The sequence below is a fragment of the Camelina sativa genome, chromosome 8 (genome assembly GCF_000633955.1).
Source record: "Camelina sativa cultivar DH55 chromosome 8, Cs, whole genome shotgun sequence".
Taxonomy (NCBI): domain Eukaryota; kingdom Viridiplantae; phylum Streptophyta; class Magnoliopsida; order Brassicales; family Brassicaceae; genus Camelina; species Camelina sativa.
Genome location: NC_025692.1, coordinates 119,546 through 145,379, shown reverse-complemented (window position 1 = coordinate 145,379; position 25,834 = coordinate 119,546). Strand labels below are relative to the sequence as shown.

At 34.9% G+C, this 25,834-nt stretch overlaps 6 protein-coding genes across 9 annotated transcripts in view; 5 read left to right on the top strand and 1 right to left on the bottom strand.

Annotated features, from left to right (window-relative positions):
* LOC104709064 (LOB domain-containing protein 30-like) overlaps positions 1-1,627 on the bottom strand; it is a 3,042-nt gene extending 1,415 nt beyond the window's left edge. The window contains exon 1 of the mRNA XM_010425732.1: positions 1,322-1,627. Coding sequence (XP_010424034.1) covers positions 1,322-1,627 — 306 coding nt within the window. The remainder of the gene's footprint in view (positions 1-1,321) is intronic.
* On the top strand, positions 5,394-7,345 carry LOC104705283 (LOB domain-containing protein 31-like). The gene is made up of 2 exons (XM_010421255.2): positions 5,394-6,278; positions 6,907-7,345. Exons 1-2 carry the CDS (start codon positions 5,988-5,990, stop codon positions 7,264-7,266), a joined length of 651 nt encoding a protein of 216 aa, XP_010419557.1. The 5' UTR covers positions 5,394-5,987; the 3' UTR covers positions 7,267-7,345.
* On the top strand, positions 14,021-16,833 carry LOC104705282 (AT-hook motif nuclear-localized protein 7-like). Of its 3 annotated transcripts, none has more exons than XM_010421254.2 (6): positions 14,021-14,390; positions 14,793-15,128; positions 15,648-15,721; positions 15,834-15,965; positions 16,051-16,215; positions 16,302-16,833. In XM_010421254.2, exons 2-6 carry the CDS (start codon positions 14,798-14,800, stop codon positions 16,530-16,532), a joined length of 933 nt encoding a protein of 310 aa, XP_010419556.1. In that variant the 5' UTR covers positions 14,021-14,390; positions 14,793-14,797; the 3' UTR covers positions 16,533-16,833. The 3 variants fall into 3 exon arrangements, with proteins under 3 accessions (XP_010419556.1, XP_010419555.1, XP_019084645.1); XM_010421253.2 differs by having other exon boundaries at positions 14,790-15,128; XM_019229100.1 differs by lacking the exon at positions 14,021-14,390 and adding an exon at positions 14,425-14,596 and having other exon boundaries at positions 14,790-15,128.
* LOC104709062 (putative pectinesterase/pectinesterase inhibitor 38) lies at positions 17,188-18,799 on the top strand. Its single transcript, XM_010425730.1, has 3 exons — positions 17,188-17,604; positions 17,688-18,024; positions 18,117-18,799. The coding sequence occupies exons 1-3, from the start codon at positions 17,188-17,190 to the stop codon at positions 18,797-18,799; spliced, it is 1,437 nt and encodes a 478-aa protein (XP_010424032.1).
* LOC104705281 (axial regulator YABBY 3-like) lies at positions 21,967-24,849 on the top strand. 2 transcript variants are annotated; one of them, XM_010421248.2, is made up of 7 exons: positions 21,967-22,478; positions 22,580-22,744; positions 22,980-23,124; positions 23,708-23,759; positions 23,874-23,949; positions 24,412-24,495; positions 24,604-24,849. In XM_010421248.2, exons 1-7 carry the CDS (start codon positions 22,365-22,367, stop codon positions 24,679-24,681), a joined length of 714 nt encoding a protein of 237 aa, XP_010419550.1. In that variant the 5' UTR covers positions 21,967-22,364; the 3' UTR covers positions 24,682-24,849. The 2 variants fall into 2 exon arrangements, with proteins under 2 accessions (XP_010419550.1, XP_010419551.1); XM_010421249.2 differs by having other exon boundaries at positions 21,975-22,478; positions 23,711-23,759.
* LOC104705278 (vesicle-associated protein 1-3-like) overlaps positions 25,289-25,834 on the top strand; it is a gene marked incomplete in the record, with an annotated part of 3,947 nt that continues 3,401 nt past the window's right edge. The window contains 2 exon segments of the mRNA XM_019228489.1: positions 25,289-25,524; positions 25,653-25,723. Of these exon segments, the coding sequence (XP_019084034.1) occupies positions 25,473-25,524; positions 25,653-25,723 (123 nt within the window).

The window sequence follows — 25,834 nt, the reverse complement described above, 5'->3', positions numbered from 1 at the left end:
GAAAAAATTGATAATAATGCCAACAAACTCAAAAGAGAGATAAGAATCTAGATAATGATATTTCTAGCAATATTTAATAATTGGAAGAGTTTCCGGATTCGAGCAAATGTTGATGATTCAATAATGCCAACAACACACGACAGGAGTAATTGATCAATCAAGAACACCGATTTAGAAAGATATATGCGGAATAAAACAATCTAATAATAACACAAGAGACATTGTACATAACACATATAAATATATAAATGCTTTGCTTGTGATATTGAAATTATTCTTCACTCACATCAATTTATAGGATGCGTTTGTATGTGTACGCATACATGAAAGTACCTTTTTTTTTTTTTGAAGGATGCTTTAATTTGGGAATAAGTGTAAAACAACGTGGTTGTTGCGAACAGAGGAAGATTTGTCATCTCACTCAATGGGTTGACTTGGAAAACAACATTGTAAACATTCAACAAACCTTGATATTTACTAGTACATATATATGCTAAATGATCCTTTACTTACTAGCCACTTAAGTACGACAGTAGAGAATATATAATCAGGAAGAAGAGACAAGTTCTCATATGTTATGTAACTCATATTGGATGATATGGAATACATACATATACCACATACCTTTCCTAACAAACTCCCATTGCTAAAAATGTACGTATATCAAAAGATCGGCTTGTTCTATATCACTTACATATAGACTCATAGACACGTCACTTAAAACAAAGACACCATAACTTTACCCAAAAGGCTTTACCAGAAGAAAAGAAAAAAAAAAAGCCTTAATTCTGAATAGAACAAGCCGATCAAAAAGACCATGAAGTCATGAACCCAGTCGTGAAATTTTAGATGTTAAAACTTCTTTTTAGAGTTGGTTTTCGATCAAGGCAAAAAGAAAAAAGAACAAAAAAACAAATCGAAGAAGTGAAGAAGTGAAGAAGTGAAGAAGTGAAGAAGTGAAGAAGAACACATCGGAATTAAAAATTTCGATGCATGCTTAAGGAAGAGTAATTTGCATGAGAGGAAACGACAACCAGAGGACAGCTAAGTAGATGGGGAAATTAAAAGGACTAAACTTGTACTTTAATTGAACATTAAGTCAAAATGCAAAATTATGAAAAAACAATAATCTTAACAACCGGAAAAAAAAAAATTAAAANCACACACACACACACACAATTACATAGAAAATGATAAAAGAATTGATCAACGTGACGACATTAGAGACAGAGATCGACTCAAAACGGTTGCGATTTCCCATCATGTATAAGAACTAATCATATAATTAAACGTTATGAAGAGAATAGAGTAGTTAATGAACCTGTTGCTGAAGAGAGACGATGTGAGAGACGCAGCCGTAAATAGGGTCTCTGAGACGAGCCTGAGCCTCGAAACAGATTGAAACGACGGCGTCTGGTCGTTTATGCTCGGGAATATGGAGGAGGAGTTTGGAGACGTTGCTCGCTCCGAACACCTTGTGAACCGCCGCGAAGTGCGCCGCCCCTTGCTCTGAGTCGAAGTAAGGCGCGAAGATGCAGCCAGCGACGCACTTGCGTCTCAAGAACTTGCACGCGCCGCAAGGTCCTCCTCCTCCACCGCTGCTGCTAGGGTTTCCACTACTGCTCATCCTTCTTTTCTTTTAGTAGCTAATTCGTGATTAGGGTTTCGAGATATATGGAGTTAATTCATCGAGATTATTAGGATGCTTTTTGGTTCTTGATTAAAGGAAAAAAAAAAAAAAGGGAACGTTTGGGAGAAAAGAAAAAGGGAAGAAGAAGGAGATCGGACGTAAACAAAACTAGGGTTTGGTTGTTGGTAATTGCAAATATTTTCATTTCCCCCCACTAATACTTATTTAGTAGATAAGAAAGTAAAATAATATTAATAATTTAATTAGTCTTGTTATTACCAAAAAAAAAAAGAAGATAGTTAAGACAAAAAAAAAAAAGCCTTCAAAGCCACGCGATGGAGCGTACTTGTCTCGTGTTAAGCTCTTTGCGTGAAGCAAAACATTCCATATCTCTCAACTTTCTTCGATGTTATTCCCTTTCCTTCACTTTTCTTCTTCTCGTTTTATTTTAGACTTGTTACAATCGGTCCAAACAAGTACTATACAATTGCGTCTTATGGTATAATATATACACAATTGTATTATATATTTTACAAAATTAAATTTAGGAGTATTACAAATTAATTAGTTTTGCATACTAATAGTTATCTTCACATGAGTTTTAAATTTATACTATAATTTTTTTTGGGCGGTGATTTTGATACGACAACTTTATACTAAATATGTAACGGCTCACCGCTATGCGTTATTTTCTTCTGTTAATCAGTATTTTATCAACATTTGGCAATAGATTACAAAAATTATGTACGATTATTTTATATTGGATTCTTTTTTTTTTATTTTGATTTTTATTTTTATTTTGTCGTGTATGACATAAACATGCATATTGTCAGATTGAATTCAAGTTCTAATACAAAGACAAATTACATAGTTGTTAGTGAAACATAATATAAATTGATTAAAAAAATTCATAAAATAGTTATAAAACTATGAATAGTTAGGTATTAATAAATTAATTAGATTTTCTTGAGAAATATTCTAAAATATTAGTAGAAAATGTTTTATGGGCAATGATAGCACACACTTCATGAATTTACAAAATTATTATTATTTGACACATTACAATATTAAAAAAAATTAGGATATAATTTTTATTTAAGGTATAATTTTGAAAGATATGATTTAGTATTTCGAAATTAAGATCTAATTTTGAAATATAATGTTATTTTGGAACGTTATTGATGATGTGTTAAATTTGGAAATAAATTTTTTTTTAGTGATATTTGTGAGAATTGCTAATTTTGATTTTCTAACTATAACTCTAATAGACTATTGATAAAGAGTAAAATCAATAGCATGCTGATGCTACATCTATCAATAAAGAGAGATAAAGAGAAAATGCAAATTTCCTAAACAACTAGATTTATTACATACGAATATACGATCCGGTAATGATTATACAAGCTAAAACTTGGTAGTAAGTCCGCTATTAACGGAAGGGATTGTTGATGTACACAATCTAATCTATGTATTTTGGTCAGAGAATATATATCATGTTGTTACTCGATATTAGATTAGGATACAAAATAGGAAAATCCGATTAATACATAATGCATAAAATATTTGAAACTTCTAAAAGTACAAGATTTATGTAAATATATATATATATATCCTCACTACCAAACTCATCAGTGCCGTATCAAAAATATTACACGATAGTGTAAATGACTTAAAAATTTGGTGACGGCTAGAATGATCAAATCCACGTGTATAATAATTTATCACATAGCTCATGATGATATTAAAAAAAAAAAAAAAGTGACGATTACGACGGTCCATATAATTTAATCACACCAAAATGAAGGAAGTAGCAACTAGCGAGTGAGTCAAGCTAAGCTAAGCTAAGCTAGTCGGTACAACAGAACCGGTGATCATCAGAAAAAATGTAGAGACGAAACCGGGGACTTTGCAAGAACCGGAGTAGTATGAAGATTGGCCACGTGACGAGTGTGACTTTATTATGAACGTAACCGTTCTGTGCAAACCAGTAGCGCGTGGGATCCACTTTTGCAGTAACGCTCCCTTTTATTTTAATCTTTAATAATACTGCAATTACTGTACATGACTTGCAAATAAATAAATTAATTAACCTTATAGTAGGACTTATTAGGAGGAGAGGACTAGAAGGAACGGTAACAGTTGTTAGCAGTCCGCCTCTTGTCCAATCCTTGGTACTTTCTGTGCGACACATGTCCTCGTATTCTACTCCTTTCCTCACCGCTTGCGTACGCTAATAAGTAACAACACTGTTACATTACCTAATAGGCTAGTTAATAAGTAAAGGAAAAAGGCCATAACCATTTCATCATATTCATGATTACGCTATGCTATAATAGCTGCTAACTAAAGAATCCAGTAACAGGGTAACACGATACTTTGACTCGGATTCTCTATGCTCCACATTAACTAAAACACATACAGTTAAACCTCTATAAATTAATATTCTATAAATTAATAAACATTATAAATTAATAAATTTTGCTAATCCCAAATTGGAACGGTATAAAAATTAACAAAATTCGATAAAATAATAAGATAATAATATTTTTTTTGAAATTCCCATGTAAAATATGGTCCCAATAATATTATAAATTAATAATCATGTAAATTTACATATATATGTATATATATATATACATATAGTAAAGTATGTTTTTCTTAAACCTCATATCTATAAAACAAATTGTTATGTTGTATCTTCAAACTATAATGATATAAAATATTCTATAACATTTCATAAAACAGCTAAAACTTTGGGTTAAAGTTTTCAATTTCTAAATATGTATAATTTACATTTTCATAGTTTGATATACTATTAAAATATGATAATTGATATTCTTATTCATAAATTTGAATATTTATGTCATGTGTGTAAGTGAATTTGTCTATAATATTTGTAATTCATTGTCAATAATATTTTTTAATTATTTCAAATTCCAATACCTTAAAATTTACAATATCCAAAATTCTAATCTTATTTTATAAAAATTGTCTCAAATCATAATTTTTTAAAAAATAAACAATTAAAATATATCTATAAATTAATAATTATTAATTTACACTATAAAATAATAATTATTAATTTCTAGATAAATTAATACCACTATAAATTAATAAAATGTTTTGGTCCCAACATTATTAATTTATAGAGGTTTTATTGTATTTATCAATAACTAAATAAATACATTATATTCAAAAAGTCCAGCCCATTTAACGATAAGGCCCAACATTGGGAAGTTACTAGGGTCAGAATCTTGTCAAACAGAGAGAGACGCATGACAGTGACTGACTGAGGTTGTACTTGCGGCGAAGCAAACAGTGATCAGTGTCATGTCGGTGTCTGACTATACGATTTGTAGACAGAAGAAGCAATAGATCTCTATCTCTCTCTCTATTAGACTAGCATCAAAGATGTTTAGAAGACTCGCATCACTCACTCACATATTTCTCTATTTATATTTGTACACAGGAATATATATTACAAAATTACTCACGAGTGTGGAGAGGCATCGCACGTGTGGGTGAAAGGGAACCTGCGGCGTTCAGAGAGAGAGAGATGAGACGTCAGCCCAACAAGCAGCTAAGTGTGTTTGCTTCACGCAAAGCATTTCTGTTTGTCCTTTGCATATTACATAATTGAACAATCCGCTTTGCCCTTGCTTCCAAGCTTTACCCTTGCTTCCAAGCTTTACCCATTAATTTCCTAGTTTCATACTTTCATTGGCTCATTACTATAATAAACCCACCCACCACACACCTTCGTTAACATCCGATTAGTACCTTAACTGAACCCACCAAGTCTTCCCTCATCATTACTCACAAGTCACATCTAATTAAGCTGGTGTGATAGTTATAGATTTTTAGACGTTAGAAGATTGTTCTTTTTTTCTCTCAGCACGATCAATCTTTTGAGGAAATGATTGCTAACTTATTATGAAGGGGGTCTATCTCTGTAAAAATCTCATGTTATAGTATGTGCTTTCATTGTTTTTAGGATTCCATAAATAGTTCGTTTCTTGTGTGTAATTCAAGTTATTAACTATGTATATGTACAGAAGCAATGAAACACACAAAAGGAATAATATATGCATATTATATGCACATGGAAGAAAAGAGGAAGAAGTTATAGGCAAGAAAATGAAATGATTATAAATGATCCACCACCAAAAGCAAGACATGATTTTCTTGCCTGACACGATCCTCTATGCTCCACATTAACTAAAACACACATTTATCTATAAAACAAACCTATCCGTCTCTCTTTTTGCATCTCTTTGGATTGAATTTATATATAATTGGTCGGCGACGACTCTGCTTCTCAATAGAGAAAGTTACGTCTTGAGTCTTGACAGATAAGATGAGCGGGAGCACCACCGGCGGTGGAGGTCCGTGCGGCGCATGCAAGTTTCTCCGGCGGAAATGCCTGTCGGAATGCGTTTTCGCTCCATACTTTGACTCGGAGGAAGGGACGTCTCATTTCGCGGCCGTGCACAAGGTTTTCGGGGCGAGCAACGCCTCCAAGCTCCTCATGATGATTCCGGAGAGCCGAAGATTGGACGCCGTAGTCACGCTTTCTTACGAGGCATTGGCTAGGCTTCGCGACCCCGTCTACGGATGCGTTGGTCACATCTTCGCCCTTCAACACCAGGTATTCGTATATCTATATGTAACCTTACCTAATGATTTTATTTATATTGATGTACATGTTTGTTGATCTATATAAAGATTTACAGGTCATGCATGCGTGTATTATGCAGTTCACCATAAAATAAACACATTCTATAACGTATAAATACTAGTATATGATGAGATCGTATCATATATTAGCAGCATCTTTAATTTTACAGTTCCATTTATGGCATCTCGGTTTCTTGTTTATTAGTTTTGAAAATTGCATATAAAACCCCATTTAAAGTGTTAGAAAGTGTCATAAATTAGTTTATGTGCGTCTTCCCAAGAATCCGTTAGTCGAAAACAGAGGTAAAGAAAAGTCAAATACTATTTCAATCTTCTTCGTGGTTATACATTTCCTACGTACTTTGTCATCTTTAAATACATCGGTTGAACTTTTGAACAGCACAATTTGAAAGTTTTCTTCATAAATAATAATTAATCGTCGTGTCAACCTGTAGTCCAAATGCATGTTTGAATTGGGGTATTTATAGCATCCATGTAGCAAACAAGAAACATACCATTATTACGCTATACTCATAAGTCATAACTAAACTAGTAGTATTATCTTTATAATGTAATGAAACGGTCCCGTATGTGAACAGGTAATGAATCTACAGGCGGAGTTGGCTGACGTACAAACTCAACTCTCAAGCTTACAAGGCCTTGGTCAGGGGAATCCTCAAAACAATTCAGCGACGACAGAAGCAGCCTCTTCATTTAATGCGCCACTCATTGCTTCTGTCGTGGATAACAAAAGCAATACTGTGTCATCGTCGTCGTACTCGTCGTCACACATTAATTGTATGCAACGACAAGAACAAAAGGAAGAGTCGAGAGAGTCGGTGGATCTGAGCACATTGTTAGGCCTGGAAGATCCAGCAGAAGAGGATGGTGATCTCAACGCTCTTGCCCGTGAGTTCGTCTCTAAGTATTTGACCGGAGGCCAATCTTCTCCGATCTAAACAATAATATGTTATTAGTAATTAGGGATCTCTTCTTGATATTTTGTACTAACCAATATAAAATAGGGCGTTAGTAGGAGTCTATTGGATATGGATATGGATATGCAGTGCAACTCACATCTCACGCAAGACGTCGACATGACACCCATGTCCCCTCTCTCTAATATAATTTTTTTGAATGAGAAAAAATAATTTGGTCGTGTAAAGAAAAATTGTAATACATAGTGCAACGTAGGTAAGCAAGCTAGGCCCAAATGTTGAAGGCCCAACTCAGTGCCCTAATTGGCTTCCTAAATGAGTCTTGCTTGCTAGCATTGTTGCATCCGCTCCATTTGTCCTTTTTTGGTTTGTTTTCAAGTCCTTAATTAAAAACGTTCATATTGTGAAAAAGAAGAAATCAATAATCATTAACGTTAATAACACTTGTGTTGTTGTCTTGTTGGTATAGGTATTTGAAACGAAGGAAAGGGTAATTAAAATAATACAGGAGTAGTAGTAGTATAAAATAAAATAATGGTGAAGGTGGTCTCGAGACCTCGGAAAAATAATTAGAAATAAGTAGAGCGTTGACACGTAATGATGACCCAAAAGCTTGCTCATGTGCCGTGATCCTAACGAGATACGCTTAAAATTGATTTTCTCTTAATTTCAAAACTGAACACACAAATGTTTAAACACTAATTCAAGTTAAAAAAAAAAAAGCAATATAGGACTTTTAGACCCTACAGATTTTATTTTAGGCAGATATTTGATATTAATTATTTGTTGATAAAATTTCGTACCAAACACGTGATTCCAGTTAAATAATAAATAGTAATATTGGAATATGTATGCTATGCGATTAAAAAAAAATGATATGTAAAAAAAAAAAGAGAGAGAGAGAGTCAGAGCCAGAGGACAGAGGGAGGAGGTCAAAAGGAAGGAACGGGGTTGTTCACTGTTATGATGTGTCACCTACCAATTGCATGCCTGCCCCTTCATTTTCCCAACTTATTTACTGTTATTATTATTATTATTATTAATCTGAATGCAAAGTAACGTACCATCATCAGCCGCAATTTTGTTTGAATTTCAAATTGTAGGATGAGAAGAGTTCATAAATAGTTACTGAGATTATTTTAAGGATGAGAAGAGTTCATAAATAGTTACTGAGATTATTTTATTATGAATAGTAATTAATACTTAGAAAAAGAGATTTTTTTAAAAAAGAAGAAAGAAAGTAAATTAAGAGTTTGAATGGTAACCGCGGTTTTGGTTGTACGAGAAAAGCAGTATTATAGTGCGGTACGGTTCAACTGCGGTACATGCGGTTTGTGGAATAACTACGGTTTATACAAAATAAGCGGTACAAAATGATATTTGATTGGTGAAAAAACTATTTGCGGTTCAGTATTAGTTGTGTGAATGGTAAAAAAATGAAAAGCAATGCGGATTACATATATTATAAATAAATTTATTAATAATTAGTATGTTTGTATATTATTGTATGTTATGAATTAATAATAAAAATAATTGTATTTATAAACATTAAATATTATAGTTGATCAAAAAGTAATTTTTTTTGTTTGATATATTGATAAAATGTTCAACTTTAAAAAGATACAATTTTTTTTTAAAAATTATCGATTATTTTGATTTTCCCATAACATATTTGCAATAGTATATCTTATTTGCGTCATAGCTTCTCCATTTGCTATCTCTGTTGCATCCATGTCACCTATATCATGCTCAAAATTTTGGTTGTTGTTCATCTCAATCATTACATCTATGAAATCTGCATCCGAGATAGTTGTTTTGTGATAAAATCTGCATCCGATTTTCGTCAACGGTAACCACTGGATTTCTGTTTGCCTTAACTTCGTCTTAAGAACTGTTGAAGTCTTCGACTGTGCTGGACACAAGAATAGAAGGTATGTCGAGTGTTTCGCAAACTGCATCCCAGGGATTTTGAAAGAAATTAATGCAAAGGTGAATGGAAAACCATCTCTTTTGACACAATATGAAATCATAGAAATGAAGGTATTGTCCGAGTTGAATAGGTCAAAGAGCGATTGCGGGGTCTATGCATTGAAATACATCGAGTGTCATATGAAATCTCTAAGTTTGGATTTGATGACCGATGAGAACATCAAACAAGCGCGTTTGAAGATTGTTGTCGATCTGTGGGAAGCTGCAAATGATCCACTATTACTTGAGCGTATGAAGAAGTATGTCCCTCCAAAGTTGGAGTCTCATAGAGTCGAAATTGACTGATTTTTCATCTTTTTAGTATGTCTTTAGTTTGACACATTGTATGACTTTGGTTTCATTTTTAACTAAATAGATGGTATGACTTTGGTTTCATTTTTAAGTTAATATATGGTATGACTTTTAATTTGGTTTAATATCAAATCGATTTTTTAATTTGGTTTAAGAGCTAATACCAAATTAATAACTTAACTGATTTTGTATCTTGCACCAAACTCGATCCTTTACAGTGACACACATAAATCTCCAAATTTAAGGAAACTAAAGTCGACCTAGTTCTCATTCGATTGTGAGAAGAAGATGAGCAATTTATCGACAAATTCGACTAGATCAACTAGTTACCGTGCAAGAGGAAGAGTGGTTGGTGTCCCAAGGAGATGTTGGTGCGGGGAAGGAATTGTAGCACTTATATCGAAGTCTGATCCCAATCCTTACCGGAGATATTATCATTGTGGCTTTGCTGCATCAAACAAGGTAAATTGGTATTATTACACGTTTGAATTTGGTTTTATTTTTGAATATAATAGATGGGTTTCTTGTAGCTTAGGAACGATGATCACACCTTCAAATGGGTTGATGAGGCTTTGGTCAACGAGATGGATACACTTACTGCAAAGAATGTTGAATTTGAGAAGCATCTGAAAGATTTCAGAACAGAGAGATGGAGTTTGAGAAAATAGTTTACGAGAAGATGGAAAAGGAGATATTTGAGAAGATAGAGGATGCTTTGTCTGAAGCAAAAACCAGCAATAAGAAGATGATGGTGATTGGTGATATTGTGCATGATCATGATTGGATGCAGCAAATTACTAGGTTGATCATGTTGTTTTTTTTATTGGATTTTTCATCATATTATTCCCTTTGGACAACCTTCAGCGTTTTACGTGAGTTTCAGTGTTGTTGTTAACTTGGTTTGATAGTCTTAAGTAAGAAACCCGAAAAGGTGAAATATTGAATTTTTTTGATGGTGTTATCTTTGAAACAAACAAACAACAGAAATGGTCTTAAACAGTTCAGAAATTCATTGATGGTGAAGTTTGGTGAAATCTGGTGAAGTCTGTAGACAAGTCTGGAGAAGTCTGGTGAAGTTTGTAGACAAATCTTGTGAAGTCTGCAGACAAATCTGGTGAAATTTATGCACCTGTCAATTGAAGTCTGGTGAAGTCTTGATAAGTATGGTGAAATCTTGACAAGTCTGGTGAAGTCTGCAGACAAGTCTGGTGAAGTCTGGTGAAATTTATACACTTGTCTATTGAAGTCTGGACAAGTCTAGTGAAGTCTGCAGACAAGTCTGGTGAAGTCTGGTGAAATTTATGCACTTGTCTATTGAAGTCTGGACAAGTCTGATGAAGTCTGTTTTGACTACAATCCTTACTGGATATGCAATATTTTCATCATATTTTCCCTTTGGACAACCTTCACCGTTTTACATGAGTTTCAGTGTTGTTGTTAACTATGTTTGATAAGAAACCAGAAAATGTGAAATATTGAAATGTTGTAACCAGACTTGACAACTCAAGAGTAAACCATAGACTGTGAATGTTTTTAAAACCTAACAAAGAATAAAACATAACCATAACTATATTGGGACATCACATGTCGATATATTGTGTCCTTCTTTACCACAACGGCTACACTTGTGTCTCTTTGCGGATTGTGATTGTTGAGACGCTCTTATCTTGTCTTCAACTTTTCATGCCTTCGTTTTCTTCGTCTACCAGGGTGTCTTCTTGTTTCAGGTGGTAAAATTTTTGCAGCCTCCACATGGTCAGGAACATCCCATTCGTTCTCTGGAATACCTATTGGACTAACAATCTCCTCATAGTACTCTCTCCAACTGGTAGTGCTATACATATCATCAGCATATCCATATAGATCATTGCCTATATCAAAAGCTCCTTTGATGGCGTGTCTGCAAGGGATTTTGCCCATTTGGAACTTCCCACATGAACATGTCCTTCTTTCCAAGTCAACAACAAAGTCCAGCCCATTCGCTTTAACCTGTAATATGTTTCTTCCAATAGGATAACTTTTAAAGAATTTACCTTTCACTATTCTTCTTGAAATCTTATTCTCCACCTTGACAGTTAAAGGATATTTCTGCTTTGCACTTAATTCTCTTCGCCCAAAAAACCAGCGTGTTAACATCTCTATGATGCTATCTAATAAAGGGATTACTGGATACTCTCTAGGTGATCTCAAAGCTGAATTGATCGATTTTGCAGCATTGTTTGTGTTCAAGTCATATCTTTAACTAGGGAAATGGCATCGAGCCCATTTTTTAACTTGAGCATCCTCTAGGTACTCTCCAATCGCAGGACTGATGTTGCAAATTTCTCCAAAATATTTTTCAAACTCAGCAACTCTATAAGCTTTAGATGCTCTTGAAACCAAATCAGCCACACCCCTTCCCTTGTGATATGTAATTACATTACCAATCAAGTGGTGGATGCAAATATCATGACTAGACAATGAATAGATTTTTTCAAGTGATTTGCTAATTGACACATGCCTATCTAATATGAAGGATAAATCTTTATCATCTCCAATAACAACCTTAAGTTGCTAAAAAAACCACTCCCATGAAGAATCATTCTCAGAATCAGCAATTCCAAATGCTATTGGATACAAATTAAAGTTATCATCTACTGCTGTAGCAACTATCAGAACTCCTTTGTATTTGTTCTTCAGAAATGTTCCATCAACCACAATAACTTTTCTCATTCTCTTGTAAAATCCTCTTATTGACTGACCATAAGAAATAAATAGATATTTGAATCTACTGTTGCAATCAACTTCATAATTTGTAAACGTACCCGGATTCGCTTCTTGTATCATGTACAAGTACTTTGGTATTTTACCATAACTCTTCTCAGGAATTCCTCTAACTTCATTCACTGCATACTCGCGAGACTCCCATGCCTGAGAGTAAGTTAAATCACAACCATACTCTGTACGAATAATATTAATGATATCATTCGGTTTAGGCCCTTCCAATACACCCTCATAATTCTGCATAATGATATGTCCAATTGTTTTAGCTGATAGTGTCCTACAAAATTTCTTCTTCTTTGAAGGAGCAAAAGTATGGAGACCCACAAACTTGTTGATATTGAAATACGTAGACCCATTTAAACACTCAGCACGAAGACTCCATTTGCAAATATCCTCTATGCAGGGTATACACCAGAATTTTGTATCAGATTTTGTAACCATGTAGTCACAGTTGTACCTCATCGCATACAATTCCATTGTTGCTTGTAACACTTCTTTGCTTTTAAAATATTGACCCTTCCTTACGCTCACACCTTTGAACGACGTTCCAACACCATAACCGGCGTTCTCGTCGAATGTTTTTTCCCTAAAACATCATTCTGTTTGGCATCATTAGTACCCACAAATAAAGCTAGGTTTTCATTCGGTCTACCATCATCATCTTCATCACTTGAAACCCCTGGTTCTTTATTCAAATTCAGTTTGAATTTGCTCCCAACATCCTCAACACCACATTTGAATGTCACACACAAATTTACTGTTTTCTTCTTTTTATAGTATGAAAGAAAATTTGTGACCTGACTATTATTCATCATAACGACAGAAGGACAATCAGCAGTGATATCTGTGGGTAGAAAACTTAGCTCTATATCAACCATACTAGGCTCTATTCCATAGGTTTCTGAAACCGTAATCTTCAATTCTTCATGTGTTGTACTTGATTCCAAAATTAGTAATCTTCCACGATTTTCTTCATCAATAATAAATCTCCATTCATGATTGTCAAACAACCTCCACACACCACTCTTAACATAGATGTGCATTGCCATAGCTCGAAAATGGTGAAAAAAATGGGAGAAAACGGTTTTACACACCATAAGATAGTGCACTAAACGATTAAGGTTGTTTTAATAATTTCTTAAATCGTGAGACAACTATTTCTAAATTTCGTAGAACACAATCTTATCAAATAAATACGATTAGAATTTCGGGTCCCTAAACTATTTAGAGCAGAAACTATTCTTGAAGTTAGTATAACATGTACAAAATGTTAGAACACATCATATTAAATTTTCAGAACAGTAGAAAACGTTTTCTAAATTTTTTATATTAAATTTTATTTGTCAAAAAAACAACTTATACATTTTTTTTTGTAAAAAATAATATTACCTCTATTATTGTATATCTACTTATTTTTCTATATTCCACATTTTTAAACTTGTTAAATACGAATTTTTCAATTTCTATAGGTATTTTAGGTAAAAATGATCATTTAAAAAAAAAAAAGGTATAGTTGGACAATTTTTTGTTGGTGATTTTTTTTTTTCCAATTTTCCCTTATTTTATCCTTTTTTTTAGGTGAAAGAGTTTCAATCCGGACGTGAAAGTATTTATTAACCAAAATTCACTGTCGTCGTCTGTCTATAATAAAATAAGATAAAGATCATTAATATTTTTTTACTTTCTATTTTTCATTTTTAATAATTTTCTTCTCTCGTCTTCTTCCTTCTCTCCTTTTTTTATTTTTATTTTTTTTTGATATTTTCATTTGTCTCTCCCTCTATTTCATCATTAATCTTTTTTTTTGTTCTACTTTTGTTTGAAGTATGAGAATACATTAGTAATAAGTAAGTAATCTCTGTTTGTCTCTTTGGATCATAAAGATTTGTTTTTTTTTCTTTCTTTCTTGCTGAGAGACGCTAATCTCCGGTGTGAAAGCTTTATCTTCGTAGAGACGTCACGTCATCATCTCTGACCAGGAGAGGGGCGAGTCATCATCTCTTCTTCTTCTTCTTCTTCTCGACGACTGTGGCAAGTTTGAGTGTGAAGAAGAGAGCAACTTGGAGACTTGTTGTTGAGACCCAAAACAAAAAAAGCTTCAGGTCTTTTGCCTTTTTACCTATATATAACTAACACTTTGTCTCTGAGATCTCTCTTTACTTGAATCTGTTGATTTTGCGTTTACTACTACTCTTCAACTTCAAGCTCTGACTGTTGTAGTCTGGTTTTGTTCCTCTCGAAAGATTCCAGCTTTTCTTCTGATTGTTGTTGCGGAATCGATTGAAAGATGCCATCTTTATGTATACTCGTAAACTTGCTTCTCCTTGCTCTGTTGCTCATACTCTCTCTAGGGGCTACCTTTACAAAATTATTAGCTGAACTATGTTACCACATTTGTTTGACAATAGAAAGTTTGATATTCCAAATCAAGTTTCTATTTATTTGTTGAAACCCAATCAGGGTTTGACTTTTTTTCTTTTTCTTTTTCTGTGTGGCTTTAGCAGTCAGAATGGAAACAAGCGACAGAATTAGCTCTGGTGGAGGCGTGACTGTTATTGGAGCTGAAGCTCCATCTCCGTATCACATGGCTCCTAGACCATCTGAGACTGAGACCCCCCCTTTTAACCACTTCCTCGGTTCATCTCTCTCTCCCTTGGACCCTCCTTTGCCTTCCTCAGGGAAAAAGAGGAGGGGCAGGCCTCGTAAATATGAACCTAATGGCACTCCTTCTTCTTCATCAACAACTCCTCTTGTCAAGAAACGAGCCCAAAGACCCAAGCTCAATGGTGCTTTTGATTTCAACATCCATAAGACCACCTCTCGTTTCCCTTCTTCTTCTGGTAACTCTTCTCTCTCTCTCTCTCTCTCTCTCTCTCTCTCTCTCTCTCTCTCTCTCTCTCTCTCTCTACTAAACTAAAACCGTTCCTGATATTATAAACTTTACTTGATTTCTTTTTAACACTCGGCTCTTTTGCATTTGAGCTACTTTAATGTTCCTTAATATATGAATTACTTCCAAAGTTTTGTTTGCTCATTTTCTTGACACATTTTATTTGGAATCTCTAGTACATAATTGCCTATGTTCACAGCTTTCATTATTAAGTGTGTAAATGTGTGATATTGTATAACAGACACATATTTAGATTTGTAGTCTATATAGTTTACACAACTGCTAAAAGTTAACAAGAACTTGCAATTTGGTTTGTTTATAGTAACAACATAGCTAAGCACCATTGAGATGAGAATAACCCGGTTATATGGTGGCTGAAACTCTATGTGTACGAGCTTTACCTTTGTTGAGCCAGTGTATTATTTTCGTGAGTGCCTTTAAAGTGTAACTTTGAACCATCGTTTTCCAGGTCAAAAGTTTGGACTTGGGAGTGGTGTTGGATCAAATTTCACACCACATATAATCACAGTGAACACTGGTGAGGTATGTGTATCAAGTAAAAATTAATATAGTCGTTACATTTCACTTAAAAAGGAGATTTGTGTGTTTGTTTCCTACTTAGCAACAACTTTGTTTGTTTTTGGTTTTATTCAAGGATATTACCATGAGGATCATCTCCTTTTCACAACAAGGACCACGAGCTATTTGTATCTTATCAGCAAATGGCGTGGTATCAAACGTTACTCTTCGCCAGCCAGATTCATGTGGTGGTACTCTCACCTACGAGGTTTGTATCTCTCACTCCATTTTTAAGTTACGAAAGAAAGTGAAACAGAGTATCTTATTATAATAGGGTGTTTGGTTCCTGGCAGGGTCGGTTTGAGATACTGTCCCTGTCTGGTTCTTTCATGGAAACAGAGAACCAAGGAGGATCAAGAGGTCGGTCTGGTGGCATGAGCGTCTCTTTGGCGGGTCCTGATGGTCGTGTTGTTGGTGGTGGTGTGGCCGGTTTGCTCATTGCCGCCTCTCCGATTCAGGTGACCCACGAATCCAGCAACATTTACGTCAATTCTTGAAATCGTCTCTGGTTTTCTCATAAGTTTTTGTTGTTTCATAAAAACAGGTTGTTGTTGGCAGTTTCATAACGAGTGATCAACAAGATCATCAGAAACCGAGGAAGCAAAGGGTTGAGCATACCCCTGCCACGGTCGTGTCATTGCCTACTCCTCCTCCTCCTCCGGCTTCTGTTTTCTCATCGTCAAACCCAGACAGAGAGCAGCTGCCATCTACATTCTGGACCAACGGACCGAGAAACTCAGCCACTGACATCAACATATCTTTACCAGATGACTGAGTCTCACGCAAGATGGAAGATTAGGTTTCAGATTAACTCTCTGCTGTGTCTGTACAATGGTTGTTAGGAGGATTGAGTGAATGAAGCTGAATGTTATCTGATAGTTGAAGCTTAATGTTAGTTACTCTGTACGCTTTTCTTTTAGAACAACCTGAGAGAGCTTCTTCTACTTTTAGGGCAACTTTCTCTGATGACTTGTAGTGGTGACTAAGTGAGGTTTACTCTTTTTAATTGCGGATTATTCATCTGTGTTTCCCATCTTTAGTTGATGATTCCTATATTTTGTGATGTTTTACACTTTTTTAAACTATTTATTACAGGTTAAGTTATGAACGAATGAATGTGCTTTAATCAAAATTCATTAGTCCACCTGAATACTTATAGCGACGTTAAAGATCCCTGATAGAACAAAAGCTACAAGATATTTTAATTAACAAAGGTTAGAACTGCCACATGCGTTAATTCAAATTTAAAAGTTGTAACCAAATCATATTGTAACTTATAAAGAAGAGTACATTACAGACAGGGGAAAATCTATATATAAAAACCATCATACATATGATATGTTACCTCACTGAAAATTAATCAAAACATGGGAGGTGTAGTAATTGTAAAATGTTTCATTATAATTCTGACAATAACTTACGTTACCACAATGGTTGTTGGAATCGAGATGTGCGATGAAACCCCGCACCCGGGTGAATGCAATACTCTGATGATTGAACACAAACCCATAAGAAGCACGACACAGTTCCTGCAAGTGGCCGTAGAACGAACACTAGATGGGGCAGTGAAAGCCAAGGGGGACACGTACTCTCTCGGGCCAGAATTTGGTTCAAAGCAAGCGTGGGAGGACTGTATGGATCTGTACGAGCAGACTATCCATAGACTCAACCAGAGCCTGTTGTGTCCTAAGAACGCGTACTCTTCTAGGTGGGACGTGCAAGCATGGCTCAGCACTGCACTCACCAACCTAGACACATGTCAGGAAGAGATTTCAGAACTCGGTGTCTCGTCTCATTCTTTGGATAGCATCACCATTGATGTCATTAACGCCTTGGCCATCAACAAGGTAAAACGATCTCCAAAACCATCTTAATATCTATCAAGAATTCACTTGTTGTTAATTAACTCTATTTGGTAAAAAAAAAACAGAGGATGGAAACAAAGTGGAAGGAGTTTGGGACATCAAAAGTAGAAATGAAAACGGCGCCGTCTATTATGATAGATGAAAAAGTGGACGTAGTGGTGGCTCAAGATGGGTCCGTAGACTACAAGACCATCCAAGAGGCCGTGAATGGTGCAGGAAATAGGCCCAAAGGAAGCCCAAGGTATATCATACATGTCAAGCAAGGAGTTTATGAGGAATATGTAAAGGTAGGAGTCAAGTCTAATAACATGATGATCATCGGCGACGGCATCGGCAAAACCATCAGCACTGGCGACAAAAGCAAAGGCCGAGGATATTCCACTTTCAAATCCGCCACTTTTGGTTAGACATTGCTACATAACAATTACACTTTATGTATATAGCCCACAACACACACCACATTACTTAATACTTAGTTTTGTATAACCGACCAGTGGCTGAGGGGGACGGTTTCGTGGTGAGAGACATGACGATAAGAAACACGGCAGGGCCGGAGAAACATCAGGCGGTGGCTCTGAGATCGGATTCAGACATGTCAGTGTTTTACAGATGTAGCATCGAAGGCTATCAAGACACGCTTTACGCCCACTCGGGGAGCCAGTTTTTCAGGGAGTGCGACGTATACGGCACCGTCGATTTCATTCTCGGCAACGCCGCCGCCTTTTTCCAAAACTGTCGGATATATGCACGTAGCCCACCGAATGGGGTGAACACCATTGTCGCACAGAGCCGGGTCAACTCGAATCAGACAACGGGAATCGTAATCCATAACTCCGTGGTGAGAGGAGCGCCGGGGGTACAGCTTGATGGCGTGAAAACGTATCTGGGCCGTCCGTGGAGACCGTATGCCCGGACGGTGGTGATGGGAACGTATCTTGATCAGTTGATCGAACCCAAAGGATGGATGGATTGGGGTAATGTAACGGCTCGTAGCACCTTGTATTACGGGGAGTATCAAAACTCCGGTCCGGGTTCCGGTACAGAGAACCGGGTTGATTGGCCCGGCTTTCATGTTATATCCGATCTCGAGGAAGCTCGACAGTTTACGTTACCCAAATTCATCGACGCTGCTTTATGGCTGCCGCCTACGAAAGTGCCTTTCACCATCAATCTCTAATTATACTTAAACACAGTTTTCTTTTATGTAATGTCCGTCATCAAAGTAGATCCGATCATGTTTTCATTTGCTCTTTCTTCTTTTTTTCCCCCTAAAACTTGGCTTGCCAGAGTGGCTTAGTTAGAACATCTGACGACGCTAAATCATAATTGCGCTTTTAGTAGGCAATATAATATATGGATGGATTTCAAGAGATTATCATTGTATTTCCGGATTTTGGGCTTAAAAGAGTGACACTGGAGGACATTGGAGAGGCTAATGGGCATCTATAACGTTTGGAGCATGTGTTAGACGAACGTCTTTTTTCAAGGCGATTGTCTCGTCTCAGTTAAGATATTACAAAGGTCTTGACAAAATATTACGTACGATCAAAACTTTTAGAGATATTATTAAGGATGGGCATCAAAAATATTGAGAATCAATTTTTCTCTCTGTCACAACTAGCTACTCATCTGTTAGCCTGCAAGAAATTAATTAGAGTCATCATTCTAAAGAATATGGGACATGAACAAGTTAAAGAAAGAAAATAAACAAGTTCGAAATATGTTGTTATTTCACTACACATAAAGTAGTTCTGGTTTGTTATTAGAGGTCTTGAAATGATATGATGCCTAGTAAAATGTGAACCCGTGGCACGGCGAATAAGATGGCTAGAAACGGGAATGTTAATGAAGAAAATAGAGAGAAAGACAGACACATACACGCTGCATATATACTTAGATGTTGATTGTTTTCCAAATTAAAGTGTTTGTGTGTGTGAGAAATGACAGCTCTCTCTCTCTCACTCTCTCACCCATTCATTCAGGCGGTGCAAAAGTTCAATAAATTATTTTGTAACAGTTTTCAAATATCTATTTAAATTCATTCCTAATAAAAATTTAGGAAAAAATAAAACCAAACCAAACACAAGAGGGAAAGTATCTTCGAAGTAGAGGGAAAAAAGAAAGAGAGATCTCTGTCGGTCCGTCGTTGCTGACAAACAATACATGCCTAGCCTAGCTCTGTACAATATAGAGATGTGTGTGTAAGGTAGATTGAGATATGAATGGTCAAATCGGAAACAAAAACAGTGTATGTTCTTAAATAAGCTTCTTCTTTCTTTAACTTTTTTGTTGCTTTAATTTCCGTTACATGATTTCGCTATTATTATTTTTATAATTAGTCAACTTCGACGCCTTGTGTCTTCCTCGATTTTAATGTTCTGTCTTTCTGTCTTTCTTTGCTTTCATTGTTTATTTCATTTGATATCATACCATATAGTACTATATATCGTACCATATATATATCGAACCTAAACACAGATATTTTTAATGGTATACTATGATTAAAATCGTAATAACAAAAATTGTCCATCAATCCTATGATGAATCTTTCAAGTTTCAACCAACATATTAATTCATAATGAACTACATGAACTGATTATTTCATACAACTATTTTCTTACGACACTATATTTGTTTTAATACTACTATTCTCTTTGTTATTAATAGACTGATGTTAATTTTGACAATTTCACATATATTAAAAAGGAAAAAAAAATTGTTTGAGTTAATTTATAATTATACTTTGGTAGAAAAATAAAATATAAACCATAAATAACATGTCATGTGAAAAGAAACACAAAGTGAAAAAAAAGATATTTCAAGGTTTTAATCTACAACATCAATTTTTTAAAAACAAAAAAAATTCTGAAATATCAATCTATTTGAAACAAAGGGAGTATTTATATTATACTATTTGACTCTTACAAATATCATATTCTATTTACATCGGGATAGTCATAATAATTAGTCCAGAAAAAAAAAGATGAAAATAATTTCTGTATATAAAAATTTGATTTTCACTATGACCTAATAATTACCACGGGAATTGGAAAATTACCACCAAAATAGTGGTCCTGTAGTATGGAATTTAGTGAAACAACACACTTGTGGGTAAATTGAAATAATGATGACAAAATGATATACATAGGAATATAGAGAATGTATATACTACTACAATAATAGAAATAAAAAAAGGCATGGAATTGACGAGGATCGAGGGAAAGAGTGGTGTGGCAGAAATGTTATTAAGTGTGAAAACAACTGATGAATGAGCCTTTGCTTAATCACTTCCATGCACAAGTCCCTTTCCTCTCCCTCTCTCTCCCACTTCATCGAACCTTGCGTCAGTCATATTTCCTTTTTATAAAAATCAAAAATATTTCAGTTGAATTCAATTCAAAACCGTAACCAGTTAAGATTTCACTTCGTTTATTTATTTTACATTATCTTCTTCTTTTGCGGAGTAGACTTGTATAACGACCTCAATACGCAGAAGACTTGGATTCACTGCGAGTGTATGTGCATGTAAAAACAAAAACATATTTATGACTACTTTTAATTAACTCTATGGGTGTAAAATGCCAAGGATTTTGCTGAGACACCACAACACCCAATCAAGTTTCAAGTACTCCTGCTTTTAGGTCTATGAAAACAACACCAGCCTTAATTATCTAAATTTTTCCCTCTTTATCTGAGGTTTAAATTGTACAGTAGTTGCTATATATGCAGGGGCGGATGCAGACATATATATATATTTGTTATTTGTGTTACGGCCGGTGCGTGCGACCATGTAACAGATGCTTAACCAAACAAGAAATCTTCAACTCCGGACTTAAATGTTAACATGTTTAGTTTATTTTCATTTTCGATGTTCAGCATTATATTGTTCAAATAAACCCCTAACCCTATTGCTATGGTTAAATATTATATACATGTATGTGTCAGGACACTAATTGCCAAATTGAAGTTTTGTTTGTTTCCGGTTATATGAGGTTTAAATAGTTGATTAGAAAAAGAAAAAAAAGTTAAGATGTTTGTCGTATGTAATATGTTTGCTGCTGCACAAATCTTGACATTTTATATAAAACTTTGAAATCTTTTTATTTATTCCGCACCGACCAGCTAGATAATATACAGTACTATACATAGCTAATTATTTCAACTACTCTGGTGTCAATAATTTTATGAGATTTTGATCTCATTTTCTTTTTAATCACAAATTAATTAGTGTTTTAAAAATCTGATTCTATATAAAATTTAAATAATGACTAGGGTCAGGGTTCAATAGAAGAAAAGGATGGTTGGAATAAGAAAATCCCGGTTCAAAAGGGTAGTAAATTAAATGAGAATGCAGGTATGCAGCAGCTTATCTCTACAATGGCCTCTTTCTTCATCACATGTCGCCCAATTTGTTTAGGTACAGTGTCCCTTCAAATTTACATAAATAGAAATTTCTCTCTCTCTCTCTCTCTCTCTCTCTAAACCACATCTTTCTTCTATTTTCTCCACCGTTCTTTCTCTTTCCCTCTTTCTCTCTCGACTTCAACCTCTGGAGAAGTACTACACATTTATAAGGTACTGCTCATCACCCAACACTAACACAATTGTCAAAAAGTGTGGTGGAAAGAGGGATCTACTTCTATCTGAATATCGATCAGTCATATCTTTTCAATCAAATCAAACCCTTCTCTTACTCCTTTTTGTTTCAAAAGAAAAAAAAAAAGAAAAAAAAGAAAGAGTCGATGTCGAGCATGTCCATGTCGTCCTCCTCAGCTCCAGCTTATCCACCGGACCACATCTCATCTACGGACCAGCTCTGTTACGTCCATTGCAGCTTCTGCGACACTGTCCTTGCTGTAAATTTGGATTCTTATCTCATCCCAATATATTCTTATATCAAAATTTCTAGCTCTAGCTAGGGTTTCACATAAATTAATTCATGTGTGATTGTCGGCAGGTGAGTGTTCCTCCGAGTAGTTTGTTCAAGACGGTGACGGTGAGATGCGGACACTGTTCAAATCTTCTGTCGGTCACTGTGAACATGAGAACTCTTCTTCTTCCCTCCGTATCCAACATTGGCCATTCCTTTATACCTCCTCCTCCTCCTCCTCCCAATCTTTTGGTACATCAATTTTATATACATGGGAAAAAATAGGGTTTTTTCGAACGAATTATTGTGGAAATCCAAAAATGTTTAATTTGGTTAGCATCACATGCTAGATCTTATACTTGGTTCTTGCTGCATAGAGACAGTCCGCAATGGCAATGGCTAGGGTTTAATTATTCGAGAAACAGCAAAATTAATCAAAGAAGTTTTGTTTTTGCGAATTAGTCTGCTGATGATTTCATTTTGTTAGGAGGAGATGCGAAGTGGAGGGCAATATATAAACATGAACATGATGATGAGCCATCACGGTGCAGCTCACCACCCAAATGAGTCTTTGGCTATGGCGGCTCGCAACGGACTGCAGGAGATGCCTCGGCCGCCACCAGCCAATAGACGTAACATTCTATCTTCTATTCTTTTTTTTCAGCATCTCCACATATACAAGGAACAAACCCTAATTAATTCACAAAAACCCTATCCATTCACTTATCATTTGGTTTCACATATATACCCCAAACAATCTCGTTTCTTTTTGTTTTGGATTTTCGAAACTTCGATTTTCATTTTTATTTCCCAAGTATTTGACTTCTCTCGCATATGCTTTTTTTTTTTTTTCCTTTGTTTTTGAAAGAAACAATTGTCTCCACAAAAGATAATTTAATAAGTCATCTGTTTATCCCCCGGAAATCTAGCTATACCTATAGACGCCAATCGATATATTTTTGGGGGTAGATCGTAAGAAAGATAATGATGAAGTGATGATGATAACGAGAAGTGAGAGGGAGAGGGAGAGAGAGAAAGAGCTAGAAGAGATAGAGAGAGATGTTATCTTTATTATATGATTATTTTTGTGAGTTTTTTTTTTTTTTAAGATTTTTTGGGAGTCATATATATATATATATATATATATCAATAATGTTAATACAAATGAAGTTTTTTGAAAATTGAATATGTTCTGTTTGTTTGTTTGTGGAAAAGCAGCCCCAGAGAAGCGACAAAGAGTACCATCTGCTTACAACCGATTCATCAAGTAAATTTTTATTCCTTTGCTTAATATGGGATCATTTCCCTAATTAACCATTTGCTCGTATTTACAAAAGAGATGATGTGACAGAGAGAGGTTTATCAATTATAAATTCGACAGGGAGGAGATCCAACGTATAAAGGCAGGCAACCCTGATATCAGCCACAGAGAAGCCTTCAGTGCTGCTGCCAAAAACGTACATCATTACTCTTTATATATTATCCCCTTCTCTCTTTTACACTTTTTTTCTTTCCCCTATATATACATACATGCATAAGCATACTAACTCGTTACGATAGTATATATAAACTGAGGTCTGCACCTAGATATGAGTTTTGGAGCTACGTACATTGATTCTCACGTTGCTTTTTAAAAAGAAGAACATAATAATAGTAACAATTATAAAATAATGATAAGCCTACTGGCTACTGTATATGTCCAACATATATTATTAGCTAGAATAGTGTCAGAATCTACTCTAGGGTTTCAATAAAGTCCTCAAGCAGACATTTAGTCTGGTTTAGTTTGTCATATATTTTTGACCATTTTTTCATATATATATATATATATATATATATATTATACAATATATACAGTTCAAAATAATAAAACCAATTTGAGCATTTGATACTTATAATGCATGTGTGTGGTGAAGCAGTGGGCTCATTTCCCTCACATACACTTTGGTCTCATGGCGGATCATCCACCCACAAAGAAGGCAAACGTGCGCCAACAACAACAGGTTACTATATTTTTAAGTATATATATACATACATAATTAGGTGATTCGATATGGATAGAATTGGTTTGCTGTATTATAATATTTTTTTTTTTGTAAAAATGAATTTAGGAAGGAGAGGATGGGATGATGGGATCAAGAGAAGGGTTCTACGGGTCAGCTGCGAATGTTGGGGTGACCAATAACTAGCTAGCCTAGGACTTTAATTCCGATCCCTACGCAATTCCAAATCTTAAATTATTTTATAAGCTTCAATGTGGTTAATTTTCTCTAGCTCAAAACATAACTTTTATTATGATGATGATATTGATATTTTTGACTTTTATTATGATGATGATATTGATATTTGATCGATCAGGAGACATTTTTCGGTTTTTTTCTCGGAACTAAATTATATATTCGCATTGGAATGATGAAAAAGGCACCCTTCCAATTTTCAAATGGGTGCATGCCCGTGTTATTGAGTATGTAGTAGTAGTAGTAGTAGTTAGGCTTCACCATACATTTGTTATATGATTGTTCTTTATTTCTTATCAAATTCATAGTTGATTGATTAACTAGTGTATTATTTATTGGGAAGAAGAACTACTGTATAAATCAAATAATAATTAAAAAAAAACCCAAACTGAAAAAGAAAATAGAAAAAAGAAATGCATACGACGACGGGCCACAAATAAAGTGACAAAGACTGATGAAACTTCGTATTGGGCTTTATGAAACCCAAAAGAAGTTTATTACTGTTGGGCCTATTTCAGTCATAAACATGACGAGCGAGCGAGCGATGTTCAGACGACAGGAAAAAAAAAAAAAAAAAATTTAAAGGAAGCTATTTACCATTTTTGGAGCTCCGTCGTATATCTTTTTTTTTAATTCTCATTTCCTTGATCAAAAAAAACTTGTAAACTATTAAGGAGGTATTCATATTTTGTAAATTGAACAAACCCTAAAAGAGAAAGGCGAAAAGGGGGAGAGAGATCATCATGACAACCGGAGATCTCATCAATATCCATCCAACAGAGCTCAAATTCCCTTGTAAGTTTCGGTTTTTTTGATTTTGGAATTTCCGATTTCCGTTGAAAAATATATATATATTTTGGAATTTCCGATTTTGTATGGTTTGGTTTGGAATTGGGTTGGGGTTTGGGGTTTGGGGGGTGAAGTTGAGTTGAAGAAGCAGAGTTCGTGTTCGATGCAATTGACCAACAAGACTACTCAATGTGTCGCTTTTAAGGTCCTTTTTTTTTTCTTTCTTTCTTTCTTTCTTTCTTACACTCAGAGATAAGATTAGAATTGGATAGAGATCTTGCTTTGGTTTTTTCATGTTTTGTTTGAGAGATAGATA